Source organism: Rhincodon typus, chromosome 22 (assembly GCF_021869965.1).
Source record: "Rhincodon typus isolate 14 chromosome 22, sRhiTyp1.1, whole genome shotgun sequence".
Lineage (NCBI taxonomy): Eukaryota > Metazoa > Chordata > Chondrichthyes > Orectolobiformes > Rhincodontidae > Rhincodon > Rhincodon typus.
This window is the reverse complement of record NC_063353.1, coordinates 28497800-28513814: the sequence shown is the minus strand read 5'-3', so window position 1 is coordinate 28513814 and position 16015 is coordinate 28497800. Positions and strand designations below refer to the sequence as shown.

The 16015-nt window shown below is 37.1% G+C and overlaps 1 protein-coding gene across 1 annotated transcript in view; it reads right to left on the bottom strand.

The window, feature by feature from the left end:
• Positions 1-5429: 5429 nt before the first annotated feature.
• The window catches only part of LOC109917966 (gamma-secretase activating protein), a 92661-nt gene continuing 82075 nt past the window's right edge, over positions 5430-16015 (bottom strand). The window contains exons 28-31 of the mRNA XM_048610535.1: positions 14169-14230; positions 13497-13601; positions 11724-11823; positions 5430-7454 (exon numbers count right to left, since the gene is read on the bottom strand). Coding sequence (XP_048466492.1) covers positions 7354-7454; positions 11724-11823; positions 13497-13601; positions 14169-14230 — 368 coding nt within the window. The 3' untranslated portion in view covers positions 5430-7353. The remainder of the gene's footprint in view (positions 7455-11723; positions 11824-13496; positions 13602-14168; positions 14231-16015) is intronic.

The window sequence follows — 16015 nt, the reverse complement described above, 5'->3', positions numbered from 1 at the left end:
CAATGGATTCTTTGGTCTAACCAGTCCATGCCAAACACAATCCCAAACTAAACTGGTCCCACCTGCCTGCTTCTGGCCCATATCTCCAAACCCTTCCTATCCATGTACTTATCGAAGTGACTTTTAAATGTTGTAACTGTGCCCACATGCACCACTTCCTCAAAGTTCACGTGAGCCACCCTCTGTAAAAACGTCGCCCCTTATGTCTTTTTTAAATCTCCCTCCTCTCACCTTAAAAGTATGCCTCCTGAGCCTTAAAATCCCCTACCCTAGGGAAAGATACTTACCATTAACCATATCTATAATCTTATGATTTTGTAAACTTGTATAAGGCCACCACTCAACCTCCTATGCTCCAGTGAAAAGGTCCCAGTCTATCCAAATTCAAACCTTCCAAACCCAGCAACATCCTGGTAAATCTCTTCTCAGCTTAATATCCTTCCTATAACAGGGCAGCCAGATCAGGACACAGTACTCCAGAAGAAGCCTCAATGTTCAATACAACCTCAACATGACTTCCCAATTCTTATACTCAAAGGATGAGCAATGAAGACAAGCATGCTAACTGCTGACTTAACCACCATGTCTATATGTGAAGCAAACTTTAAAGAATGATGTACCTGAACCCCTCAGTCCCTCTGTTCTACAACATGACCGAAGGCCCTACCATTAATTGTACAAGTCCTGCCCCTGTTTGTTGTATCATTTAATTGCATTTATCCAAATTGAACTCCAACTGTCATTTTTCAGCCCATTGACCCATTTGATCAAGATCCCTTTGTAATCTTAGAAAACCTTCTTCACTGTCTACTATGCCACCAATTTTTATGTTGTCTGCAAACTTACTGACCACACATTCTATATTCTCATCCAAATCATTTATATAAATGATATGATAAACAAGAGGGCCCAGAACCAATCCCTATGGAACACTGCTAGTGACAGGCCTCCAGTCTGTAAAGCAACTTTCTACCACCACTCTGTCTCCTGCTGTTAAGCCAATTATGTATCCATTTGGCAAGCTCACCCTGAATCCCATGTGACCTAACTTTACTAAATAGTTTACAACGTGGAACCTTGCCAAAGGCTTTACTAAATTCCAAGTAAACAACATCTACTGCTCTGCCCTCAATCTTTTTGGTAACTTCCTCAAAAAACTCAATCAAGTTTGGAAGATAGTTTTCTATGCACATAACCTAGCTGACTATCCTTAATCAAAAATTTTTGCTTCTCTAAATATTTATAGTGTATCTTTTAGAATTAACTGCAACAACTTACCCACAACCAAAGACCGACTCACAGGTCTATAATTCCTTGGTTTCTCCTTACAACCCTGCTTAAACAAATGCACAACATTAGCCACTCTCCAGGCACTTCACCCATAGTCCTGCATGATGCAAATATTTCTGCAAATGATGCCGCAATTTCCTCCCTTACTTCCCACAGCATTCTGGGATACATTAGATCAGATCCCAGAGATTTATCCACCTTTATATTCTTGAAGACCACCAGAACTTAAGAACTAGGAGCAGGAGTAGGCCGTCTGGCCCTTCGAGCCTGCTCCGCCATTCAATAAGATCATGGCTGATCCTTTCGTGGACTCAGATCCACTTACCTGCGTTCTCACTGTATCCCTTAATTCCTTTATTGTTCAAAAAAATCTACCTTTTGTTTTAAAAGCGTTTACTGAAGTAGCGTCAACTACTTCACTGGGCAAGGAATTCCATAGATTAACAACCCTCTGGGTGAAGAAATTCCTTCTCAGTTCAGTCCTAAATCTGCTCCCTCCAATCTTGAGGCTATGCCCTCTTGTCCTAGCTTCACCTGCCAGTGGAAACATCCTCTCTACTTCTATCTTATCTATTCCCTTCATAATTTTATATGTTTCTATAAGATCCCCCCTCAATCTTCTGAATTCCAATGAATATAATCCCAATCTACTCAGTCTCTCCTCATAAGCCAACCCCCTCAACTCCGGAATCAACCTAGTGAACCTCCTTTGCACCCCCTCCAGTGCCAGTACATCCTTTCTCAAGTAAGAACTTCCTGTCTGTGATGTGAATTGTTTTTAAAACATCAATATTTATTTCCCGGAGTTCTCTAGCGTCCATTTCTTTCTCCACAGTAAAAACATTATTAATTTATTAAATCTCCTACTTCCTTTGTGCCACAAAAAAGATGACCTCTTTGATCTTAAAGGGGCCCTATTCTCTGTCTAGTTACCTTCTTACATTTCACGTATTTGTAGAATCTGTTTGGATTATCATTAACGTTATCTGCTAATGCTCTCATATCCCCTTTTTGTTTTTCTGATTTCCTTAAGAGTGCTCCTACACTCTTTATATTGATTAAGAGATTCATTAGAATCCAATTGCCTATATCAAATATAAGATACTCTTTTATTCTTGTCTGGAACATCAATATCTTTATTCATTCATTGTTCCCTAAATCTTATCTTCCTTACTCGTCACTCTAACAGGACCATAATGCCTTTGAACTCTCGTCATTACACTCTTAAAAGCCTCCCACTTGTCAGATGTCCTTTCACCCGTGAAAAGTCTACTCCAATTAACTTTTGGAAGTTCTTGTCTTATACCATTAAAAATGTACCTTACTTTGATTAAAACCTTTAACTTGTATGGAATCTGGAGGTCCCAGCATTACAGACGCCAGTTTTTAACCAATTTGATTCACTGTGTATGATATCAAAAAAGAACTTATGATACTAGATACTGCAAAGATTATAGGCTCCAACAACATTCTGGCAATAGTAGTTAAGACTTGCGCTCCAGAATTTGCCACACTCCTAGCCTAGCTGTTCAAATACAGCTATAATTCTAGCATCTACCTAATAATGTAATTGCCCCCAACTTTGTCCTATACACAGAAAGCAGGATATATCCAACCTGGCCAATTACTGTCAGATTGTCAGACCAGTCTACTCTTCATCACTAGTGTTATCAAGCAGCACTAGCTCAGTGACATTCTGTTTAGGTTCCATCAGTGCCATTCAGCTCCTGCCCTCATTATAGACTTAGTTCAAAACAGGTCAAAATAGCTGAACGCCAGATGTGAGGTGAGAGTGACTGCCCTTGACCTAAAGGCTGCATTTGACCTCAAGGAGTGTAGAAAAAAAAACTGAAGCCAATGGACTTGGGGTAAAAGTCTCTGCTGTTTGGAGTTAGACCAAGCTCAAAAGGTAAATATTGAGATTGTTAAGGGTCACTCATCTTGGTATCAGGATATCGCTGCAGGAGTTCCCTCAGGGTAGTGTCCAAGGCCTGACTATCTTTAAGATTTAAAAGGGACCAATGGCCAACCTTTTCAGAGGGTGGTGCCAGCATTTGGCCCATATCCATGTACCCATCCAGATGCCTTTTAAATTTTGCAATTGTACCAGCCTCCACCACTTTCTCTGGCAGCTCATTCCAAACATGCACCACCCTCTGTGAAAAACTCTATGAAGATAGTAACACTAATCATATATAACTTACCTGGGGTTCTAGGGTTAAAGTATGTTCAATTATGAAAATTTCAGCATACGCGTCACGCGCTTCAGTAACAAGTGAATCTACATGATCTTCAAAATGCTGGAGTTTCAAGGCAAGGTACAAGTTTCTGTGATTCCCTGGACATACATCTGTGGTGAAAGCATATAAAATACAAGAAAGGATTTCCCAATTTTAGTTTTTATAGCAGATAGGACATGTTACCAATCCACATAACAGATATAATACTCTGCCGGATTTATTTGGAAGTTTGGAGTTTTATTAGTTCACTGAAAAAAATTAGAATAAAATGTAGAGAAAAACCGGGGTAACTGGAGTTCATAATAATCAATTTTTAACAATTCGTTTACCTCGAGTAAGGAAAAGAAACTTGAAAATGTCTGAGTGTGAGTCAGGGAATAATGATGTTTTTAACCTGAAGGCTTCTTTTATTACTATGAGCGCATTGGTCCACACGATAAAACCCGAGATATATCTAACTCTTGGGGTTTGTTCTTAGGAGACGTTAGTTCTCATGGTTTAATATCACCTCACAGTGATCGAAGAAAAAGAAGGGGACAGGTTTTTGGCTTCAAAACAGAAAATTATGGCAGTCAAATATGTTAAGCTACCAATGTGAAAAAATCACAAGGGAAAAAACACAGTAGAAACTGTAAATGCAGATACAAGGAATACTTCCGCTTAGGAAATTGCACACACCGCAAACATCTCCAAATGGATGTCACAAAATTAACAGTTTAGGGTCTATCTTAACTTGCCAATTCTTAATTTAAACAATCTTTATATCAATAGTAACAATACATCATGTACAACAGAATAATCAAACAATCTACTAAATTTAGTATTCGCTGTATAAAGATAAGTCTAATAAGAAAGCATGAAAGAAGTCAGAAACAAAAACAAATTGCTGGAAAAACTCAGCAAGTCTGACACGTGGGCTGAAATTAAGACTGTGTGTGTCCTGTGTCAATTTAGCAGGCCACAAATGCTGGCTGTCCTGCTGAGTTTTTTGCTAAATTGACACAGGACACACACAGTCTTAATTTCAGCCCACGTGTCAGACTTGCTGAGTTTTTCCAGCAATTTCTGTTTTTGTTTGTAACTTCCAGCATTCACAGTTCTTTTAGTTTTGTTATGAAATAAATAAAACCAGTTTGCTCATCATATCAATTCCTTCACTTGCATGCAATATTTAATCTATTATATGATCTGAATGGCCTATAAAGTTTCTCCTTAGCCAAAAGGTAAATTAAACAAAACTGCAGAATACCCACTGGTATACTGCAGCATGTAGACATGGAATTTCATTTCCAAATAGCCAGTAAGCGATGATGACAGTGGTACTGTCAATGGGTTAGTAATCCAGAGGGCATGTTAATGCTTTTCGGAATGCAAATTCCAGGTTAAACAATTTAACTTTATACTATACATTGCAGAGCATTTTTAAAAGTGAATCTGTACAAGAGTCAACTGACTTCAAGCATTAAAAAGTTGCCATTGTTTTACTAGTTATGAAAGGTCTGAAATTTCAGCAAAATACTGCAGATGCTAGAAATCTGAAACAAACAGAATTCTGGAGAAACTGAAGCAATTCTGAACAGTCACACCAGACCTAAAGGCAGACCACCACTTTCTTTCTCCACGGAGGCTGTCAGACCTGCTGAGTTTCTCCAGCATTCGCAAGGTCTGAGTTTCCCAATTTCAGGCAATAGGAGCACTTCCATGTAATGGCTCGTTAACTGACACAGCATGCACATAGGCTGAAGTTCAGGTTATGTGTCAACAGTGAAAGTACTGGTGGCGAAGTAGCAGGAACAGCAGGGAAGTAATGGAGGAATCATAAATATATCAGTAGAGCCACTTGTTATAATGCCAGCTGAACAAGTGAGATCCCAGACTGAAATCTGACGATATATTATATTGGTTTCTCGTAAGGCTTTAATGAGATGGCCTTTTGTACATGTAACACTGCAGATTTGGTTTTAACAATAAAACAAGATTAATATGGAAAAGAAATGAAATAAAACAGAATAAACTAGCTATTTACATATAAAAGCAGCTTAAAGGTTTCAAATTAAATATTCACAATTAAATGTAATCCCATTAATCCCAAGCACTCTTTCACAGTAATCGCATCAGAGAGAATTCCCTTCTCTATCATATCTACAGAGCTTAAGTTAACATGGGTTTAATTCCCAGTCTTGAAAAATCAAATACCCTCTTCCCTGTGTTTTTGTACAACTCATCATTGACTTTCTCAGCTTTAACTATCCCCTTCAGGTTTTAGCTAAAGACTTCTGGTCTGGAACTTTAAACTACATACACTGGGGTATTGTAGATGGTTGGCTCGCTGAGCTGGTTTGTTGTTTCGCAGATGTTTTGTTACCCTGCTGGGTAATATCATCAGTGCAGCCTCCGATGAAGTGCCGTCCTTCTCCACGAAGAAAGCCATCAACAAACACATAGAACTCAACCCCATATACACTCCTCTGCGAAGGAAAACCGGAAGTGAGGTAATCCAGCTCAACAGACACTAGAGTTTAAAAACTAGGTGGGAAAACACAATGGTGCTTCATCGGTGGCTGCACTGATGATATTACCTAGCAGGGTAAAGAAACGTCTGTGGAAAACAACGAACCAGCTCGGCGAGCTAACCAACTACAACATCCACAACCTGAGCTACAAATCTACTCGAAAACCTTATACACTGGGGTAACCTACTTCTTAATAATTTTAAAATTATATTCCTTCTTCAGGAACAACTGTCTTACACATCCAGTTTCAGCTAAGACCTCTGCTAATAAACTAACATGTATTTCTTCAATCTGTGTGTTTCCCTTAAACCATAAAAATAAATTTCTGTATTTATGTACATTCTGTTCCAAATAAATTCTTACATAACTTTACATGCAGAAAGAAGTAGCTTTGTTATCATGTGAAACAACTGATTCCCATTTGTGACATCAAAAATTCAAGCATTTTAAGTGAAAGACTGCATACTCTACAAATGCTCACTCACTGAGCAATGTCTGGTCTACAGATCACTTCCAGAGAAATACATTCTTTTCAGCTAACATCAAAGACCAAATTTTACAAATGAATTGCTAATTTCTGATCAAACTTTCTTTAAACGGCAGTTATATGTTAAATATTGAAGTAGATAGTAGAATATCAACTGCCTGTGTTCAAAACAGGTTGTATTTCTATTGTATTCGATGCAATGTTTTCTTGATACTCTTAAAACATTTCAAAGTAATATTTTTTCTAATCATCGCTTAGAAAAAACATATATCTTACATAATCATGCACCAAAAACTACAGATACTACACCATCTATTGCTAAACATCTTACAGATTAACTATTATGGTCAAATATTTATGAAGTAAATTAATAACACTGTTGTAATTTGACTGTTTTCTTTAAAAATCACTCAGCATTGTGGTTAGTGAGGTTTGGCTTTCTTAAAATTCTTACCATGACATTTGAAAGCATAAATTAGGATCAACCACAGGCTTCTACATGTCCATTATTGTGAGATTACAGCCATCATTCTCAGAAATCATGCCTCTGAACACTGTTGTTGCTCAGCTTAGAATCCGAAAAATCACAATGCAATTCAACAAACAGAATTAGTGTTGACAATTAAGTGAAACCCATACATATATGGTTAGGCCATAGACTGCTCTGTCTTTTTTAACAAATCATGTAGTACTTTAGCGTATCTTGGCACTTCTGCTATTATACATGTGGCAAATAATCAAAAAAATCATATCTCTTGACAGTTGTTAACTCTTGATAGATATCAGTATTGATGTTTTCCCCTTTAATCTATCCTTGATATTTCTACTTATTTTCAAGACCAAGGAAAGTTAATGTCTGCTTCAGTGCTATTTCTTCCACAAACTTTGCATCCACATTTTTGGACTCTTCTAACCGATTTAATGCTGCAAAGAGAAATAAAATACAATAATTATTAAGTATAGACTAGTGAAAGACATGTAGTGAAGCCTGATGGATTCTAGCATACAGTATACAAAATTAATTGGATGCAGTTTCCTTAAAAGGTAAGTTACTCATCACGTAATTGTGACGAGCGCTTCAGCACAACCAGGAACAGTTTTACAGGCACAGGGTTATAAGAGCACAAGAAATAAGATCAGCACCAAGCCAAAGGTGCTTCAAGCTTGCTCTGTTATTCCATAAACATATGGTTTAATTAGACTTTTACACCCTAACTTCACATCCATCAAGTATCTTAGTGCCCTGTATTCTATTGATATCTGTATTGAATATACACACGCCTTTTGGAAAGTCATTCACAACCTCTGAATGAAGACATTTCTCCTCATTTCTGTCCAAGATACCAGAGGTTATAGGCTGGACTTTCGTGTCCTTAAAAAAATTGGAAATGTGTGTCAGAATTGGCAAAAGTCAAATTGGAAATTTCAATATCCCACTTTAAAAGAGCCCCGACAAATTTCGAAGGTGGAGAAAGGATCAAGTTGCAATCCCACAAGTACTGTTTGTGATGTTGGGATTACAATTGACAGGACTAGGTAAAATCTTCTTTAATTTCCCACAGAATTAAATCAGGAGCAGGTTTTGGAAGCCATTGTAAAAAACTTTCCAGGAGAGAGTTTGGAGACAAAAGTCTGCTGGAAGAACAGGAAAAACTTTTACAGGCAATGTTACATGTTTAGATGACATCAAGTGTCAATTTTCGATTTTTTAAAATTAGATGTATAAATTAGACATGTTTTAGCTGCAGTGATTCACCACAGGGCTTTTTTTCTGAAGAGGCAGACTTACAAGGTCTGTTGACCATTATATTGATAAGCATTGTCTAAGGGTGGTGATCCATTTGAGCTTTTTCATCAATTGCTACTAATCATTCAAAATTGTAGAAAACTGTCTGGAAACTCGTGTTATAATCTGAAGTGTAATCTTTCAAAATCCACAAATTTAAACTTTGAAATAAACTGACCTGCTTCTAGTCTGCATTCAGTTAAAAACCATCTGGTGCAGCTTCAGAAAAAATACCTAGTTTTCAGTTTCAATAGGCTTTATTGACCACAGCTATAATGGTCCATTTGAACAGCTGACGCCATTATGAAGGCTTAGTTGAGTTTCAAAAGCGAATAAAGCACTTCACTCAGTGGGTAATTTTAATGTACAATTTAATTGACAGTTTTAAGAGGTTATTAAGTATTTGTTGAAATAATTCCACAGAGGCCGGTATTCTGTCACCACGTCACCCTTTATTTACACATGGAGAGTCCTTGATACTGATTCAGCTCCCTCAGAGCTGGCTCTCAGAGTGAAAAGGATGTCTGGCACTCCTGTTCTTATCTGTCAGTTTGAGTTCCCTGATTGGATCAGATTAACAGCCCCAATCGGAGCACTCATTTTATGAGGTCCAACTGGCAGATCTCATTACAATCACTACATCCTTCTTCCTCTGAGTCTGAGGACATAGGCCAGTTCCTGGTGTGTTTTAGCACCGGATCAGGTTCTTCTAACTCTGCCTCTGAAATATGCAGCATGTAACACAGAGTGTCTCTGAAGAAATTAATTTTCTTCATCAGGCATCACAGGCGTTGAGACAGTGATATCTGCTGTGTTTATCTCAAATTTCAAGGTACCTTCAACGCTTGATGGAGAGGAGAACTCACAGTTTCCAGAACAGTCGGAAAGGCTGTTGAGGAGCCAGGCACATTTTCCTCCCACACTGTTTGCAGCTATCATATGGTCCACATGCTTGTTCAGGACTGTCACACCTACATGAACTTTATATGTCACTGGACCTGATCTCACATCGACCATGCCTCTTATCCATGCAGGGCCATTCCAAATGGTTCCTACACCAGACATCAGCTCCTGAAGTAAACTGTCTCTCTCACTCAGTGGCGTCATGCATCTGGCACTGACATTCCTGATGTCATTTCACACCCCCTCCCCCATCCCACCCTACCTTCTCCTGAGAGAGCTGGGCTGACATCCCAAGAACCCAGGCAGGCTTTCTAACTACCTAGCTCAGCACCTGTATTTTTCATTCTGCCTCAGGACACAGAATTGTGAATGTTACCTGACCATGTCTCAACAGGATAAAAATATGATGGGTATGGGAGGAAATGATGGATTCAGGTTGGTGAAGTTGAGAACTGCCTGACTTGCATTTCATCAAACTCAGGATAAAAATCCAGTCCTACTGGTTCTAGACTCTTTAATAAGGAAAAACAGCCTATCAAAATATAAAATTCTTACAGGAGCTGACAGGGTTCAATCAGATCACCAGAAATCTTCTAAACTTGAGTACTGCTGAGAAAGGACAGATTTTCATCTTACATTCATGAGGATAACTTGCAAGAATACCAATTTAAGGGGAAAGTAAATATTTATATTGTATTAGAGGAGATGATAGTTATGCTAATGTGTTACTCCAAATTCCATATCCCTAACCTTGTGTGATAGTCTTTTTCAATGGCACCTTCTAGAATATCTTCAGAAAATTTATGATATATGGCCATCAGTTCTTGCTTTATACCTTGATAGTTACATTCTCAAAAATAAACACATATACCAACTATGTTATCCCTGTGATAAAATCGTTGACTCTGCCTGATCATATTGCAACTTTCCAAGTATTCGGTTACCATATCCTGAACAGATTCCAGCATTTTCCTTACAACTGGTCAGTTTCCTCTCTTCCTGCTTTCTTGAGCAGAGAGGTTAAATTTGCTGCCAACCAATCCATGGGGATCATTCTAGAATTTGGGTAGGTTGTTTGGGAATCTGCTGTATAACACAGCAGCATAGAATAAAGTTTGTAAGCAGTTGTGTGCTTGTCCTTGTGATCAGGGATAAAATAAGGTTTTATTTTCATTGTCTCCTCTTCTGAAAGCAACAACCCATTTTAGTGTGCTGTTTCCAGTGCTCACCCACATGTGTGTGATCCTAGACAGCAAGAGTCAGAAAGCTGTTATCGTCTGATTTATTCAGTCAGCCTTTAGACTAGCATGATGAGGAAACCTTATGAGATTTGTACTATCTGAAGAGATAAATACATTTGTATTTGTGAAATGAAACTATTTTGTCTGTAAACATTGTATTAACATTACAACAGAATGCACAGATCCTATCTTTGCTCAGATCTTTGACATAATTGGGACGTGAGAACAGCACACCAAAGGGGATATATTCAATATTTTCAAAATAAGCAGTGAAAATATATTCTCCATCTCAAAATGGTTTCTTAAAAAATTATTGATGTCTAAAGGATTCAATATTTAGTCCAGGATTCATATATAAAACACAGGGAGACATTCAAGCACAATATTGAATATCGCAATGCAGACAATGTTATCTTTTGAATGAGATGTCAAAACAGGGTTCTGGCTGCCTGTTCAGGTGAGATTAGGGATTCTAAATGCTCTATTGGAAACGAGCATGTTCTCCTGATATTCTGGCTAACACATGTCAATGAAGTGACATCACAAAAGAAAAAAAACAGATAAACCATGTTTTTCTCTCCCTTTGTGGGACCTTGATCTTTACAACCAGCTATCACATTTCCTGAATACGTAGCTACATTTCAAAAGTAATTAAACTGATTATTAGCACTATCAGACATCCTAAGGGTATGATATAGTTTTATTCGATTGCAAATTATTTCAGTCCTAAAGTTGGACCAGTCAGTGAAATTTTAGGTAAAACAGCATCAGTTTCATTATGCAGAAGTGTAAATCTTAGTTATCAGAGGACAGGAGTGAAGCAATTTTATCGTTGTAGATATAGAAGCAATGCAAATCAGAGAAGTAATCATCAATCATAAGTCATATTCAGCCTTAAATACAAATTACAGATTAAAGTTATTAAACTGGCTGCACACATCCCTCAAGTTTATTCCACATTCTTGGATTGGAATATTAAATTAACAACCTAAAGAAATATAAAACTTGCATAGGAAGCTTCTACTGTTAAACGAGACCTTGATTGTTGACTTTAAAACAAAAAGAGATTAGCATACATTTTCAGGAGGTTAGATTAAATCTTATAAATCATAAAACCTAAAAATTCTGCAAATATTGCATATCCAACACTAAATGTTAACTTCACTTCTCTCTCCATAAATATTGCTTGACTCACAGAATTTTTTTTTTTTTTATTTCTAGCAACCTCAGTATTTTTCTTTTGTTACGTGTAGTTATCCTTACCTTGTTCCTCTACCTCTGTTAAGACTCTTGTTAGGCAAGTCAGTGGCAAAAATTCAGACTCAAATGGAGCCTGCTCCTTTATGGAAAAATCTCTTGATTTCTGAAAAGAAATTGACCCCAAAAAAGAAAATTACTAGTGTATTTTAACTGTATGGAAAACTTGTTTGATTGCAAATTTATAAATAAATATTAAAATAGTTGTTCCAGTTAAGTCAATGCAAAAGTACATGGCTGTCAAATATCAGGACTTAAGGTATTATTTTCTATCTTTCAGTCAAAGTAAATTATGGTAAAAATTACACTGCCAACTGATGAATGTGTCGACACATTTGTCCTACACTTGTGAGCACTAAGCCAAATTAAGCAGAAATCAATTCCTAAGATTCTAATTATTTAAGAATTGAATGTTCTGGGCTACTGTATGTATGGATCGAAGAGCAAAAACGTTAAAATAAGAAATACTTAGAAATTGCAATCACTGAAAAATTAAAAAAGATATCTGCATAAAACATACATACAATCTTAAATTCTTTTCTACAAAACCCATATAGTCCATGGCAGGATTTTCACCTTTGCAGATTAAATGACTCCTGTTTATTCACTTTGGCCATTTTAGAAGAGAATCAAGCATTTTCAAGTCATATCAAATGTACAATGAATTGTCCTTTCACTCCAACCCAAATTATTCCCAAGTCCCAACATAAACCTCAGAATACCAAAGAATTACATTTTAGTAGCTACTAGTAGATATTAGGCAATAACACCAGAACCATCTGTAATTTTCCATTAGTTGGCAATTACATTCAGAAAAATAATTCAAACAACTAAACTTGAAATTAGAATCAAAACCGATGAAGTAATATTTTGCCGAGGATGAGCCTGAGGAAGCATTGTTGTTCATGGAATCCCCACTGCAGCTTACTTGGGAATACTACAACTGGGTGACAAGAGTGAAGAAAACAGACCTAACCCTCACCATAAATTCAGCTCACAAAAAGCAAGAAAATATAAGTGTGCTGAACTAATGTCTATTCTCAGTGAGTTTCATGTAGACAGACTCTCTCGTACCAAGTCAACAATTGCAAAAGAAGATTTCACAATGTAAATTATGACTGTAATGATTTAAGACACTGCAGCTGGATGACATGCTAGCCTGCAGTTATTCATTCCTTACTGGTAGCTCAGATTCTTCTCCGACCCAGCTTCATATAACTCTGAAAGCCAGAGTGATCCAACTGAGAAAGCAGCATTCGTATGCCTATGATCCATTTAGCACTGCTATTTTAGCCAGCAATGCCCTGAACATTTGAGAGGGGTTCCCAAACCTGTTAAGTTATAATCCCAGAATCATAGAATCCCCGCAGTGTGGAAACAGGCCAGTCGGCCCACCAAGTCCACACCAACACCCTGAAGTGCACTTCACCCAAATCCACACCCAACCCGTCCCTGTAACCCCATATTCCCTATGTCTAACCCACCTAGCCTGCACATCCCTGGACACTATGGGCAAATTATGCCTAAACTTTCTGGATGCTGCTAAGTCCAATGCATCCTTCAAATAAGTAACTGTGTTTGCACGTAGGTCTATATCAATGTGTGTGCACAATTGTACGTATGTATGTGCAGTCAATAGGCGGAGAACAAATTTTACCCACAACAGTTCGATTTGGATTCCAAGTATGATGACGTACACATATTGAGAGGATGTAGCACACTGAACAAAAAGTTAAACAGTAGATTCTTATGTATGCATAAACAAACTTTACTGTTCACCTGATGGGTGTAAAGTTCAGTAAGGAGTGTTTTCACATGGATCCTAGCAAAACAGGATGAACTGACTGGATGATCCCAGAGGTGACATATCTTCTGTCCAATTATCTACAATAAAGAACATCACCAAAATCCAATGTTAATTCAACAATTTTTGCAGAAATTTTAATTTTAGATAAAATTTACACATAACTTTTTGCAAGTGATAAACATCCAGATTTATAATATTAGTTCGGAAGTACTTTTATTGAGCATTTAATACATTTTAAACATGTGTTAATCAAAAAAAGTTGACTATATAGAAGTTACCCTTTAGCAATACCTTTTCAGTGTTGTACAAGTTATTTTCTTCTCCACATTTCCACAAGAATGCTACCAACTAAGGCAAGTCAGAGGTCTAAGTATTTCAAGATCCTAACAATGATTACATGTTCAGGGTTGATGCAAGTAGTTATGTTAACATTGAAGAATAGATGGAATTTATGTAGAATGCTTTCAGAATCCAGATGAGTTAGAGAGATATGATAGAATAGATCATACATGGCTAGCAACAGAAACAGGTCTCATTGACTGAATACCCTTTTCTCATTGCATTTTTGTAAAAATAGTGACCACTGTGAAGAGTTACCAGAAGTAAAATGGAGAGAACACAACATCTTTGAGACGGTCACATACCTCTGGAATTCTTGTCCCAATGCTAAATTTGAATCTTTCGTTCATCTCAGAATTATCAAGTTCTGGAAAGTAAGGAAAATACGTACTCAACTGTAGTGTAAATACATATGTAATGACTAAATGTTGGTCCAGCTAGTGATACCCACATCCCATGAATGATTTTTTTTTTTTAAAATCATTTAAAAAAAATCACAGCACATTCCATTTACCAAGAGTAAGCAAAAAATAAAATAAAAAGGTGCACATATCAAGCATTTTATTCCTTTCAGAACTCACTTCTTTATATTTACCAATGGTCCTAGAATTGACGAATGAAAAAGTGAACTGTGAAGCAGAAATGGCCAAAGGAAACAGAATAGTGGCAGCTGAGGTATCATGAAACAATGTGTGAAGTATTATCTTATACATAGGAATAGGAGTTCACAACTTTGATTCTTTCTCCTTCAAGAATTGATGTTTTTGGAAACAAGTGAGGATGCAGGACCAACTGGAATATTTTTTTGATAGAGACAAAGCAGATACAGTGAGCCAAACAACCCTGTTCTGCACTGTATTATCTTATGATTCTACAGGGATACAGTCCTAATATTAAGCAGGGTGATAATGAATAAATGAATTCAGCTATCCATGAATAGATTTTTTTAAAAAATGTGCAGGTATCTCTTTCAAAAAAAAAATCAAATATCTGGGATGATGATTCACTTACACTGCCTGTGGAATTGTGTACCACAGAAAGTGATTGAGGCCAAAACAATGAATGTTTCCAAGGAGGAGTTGGATATAGTTCTTAGGGCTAAAAGGGTCAGAGGGTACAAGGAGAAAGTGGGAACAGGGTACTGAGTTGGATGAACTGAATGGTGTACACATGTTCCCATTTTCTATGTTTTAATGCATTATGCACTAATTACTTCAGCTACCTTGTATTTCTACCCTAACAATAGGCCAGGCAAGAACGCTTTCCATCTTATCTCTGGCTACAGAAACCTTGATAATATACACCGATGTATCAGGCACCTAGGTTATAAGCAGAAAGGGCTGAAAAGAAAATAATCCTCTCTGCTGATACAGGATAGTAACCAATCCAATCACCTCAGTCCTTAGCATCTTGCAGAGCATTTCAAATTTGGGATAAGGCCACTACAAATAATTAAATGTTTATCTCAGTTGGCTGGGCGGTTGGTTTGCAAAGCAGAGTGATGCCAACAGTGCTGGTTCAGTTACCATACTGGCTGAGGTCACAATGAGGGTCCTACTTTCTTAACCTTACCCGAGGTGTGGTGACCCACTTGTTAAACCATCATCAATCATCTCTCTCTAATGAGAGAGCAGCCTATGGTCTGTCAGAACTATGGCAACTTTACCTTCCCTTACATACACACAGTAAGGAATGGAGTATTACTTTTGACTGATAGTCAAATAGCAAACTAACATTCCTCAAGCTACAAAATCACTTCAGGTTTATCAAGACATGAGTTGAAATGAAAGCATCAAAGACAAACTCCCAGAAATTATTTATGCTAAAGAAATATTAAACAATTTTTCCAACAATTTAAAGTTATTTTAAAGTAATAAAAATGTCTCAGTTTCAACAATTTTCATAATTAAGCTTGCCCTTCTGGCAGTGTTTCATCAGCTCAGCTCATCTATTATGTTACAAAGCAAAGATTTACAGCAGAACTTTGATATTAGACTTCGAGAATTCTTAAATTTTGTTTTGAAACCAAACAACCAACTGAAGATATATTTTTGCAATTAGTCAAAACTGACAAATATTTATAATTAGAGATAGTAGGAACTGCAGATGCTGGAGAATCTGAAATAACAAGGTGTAGAGCTGGATGAACACA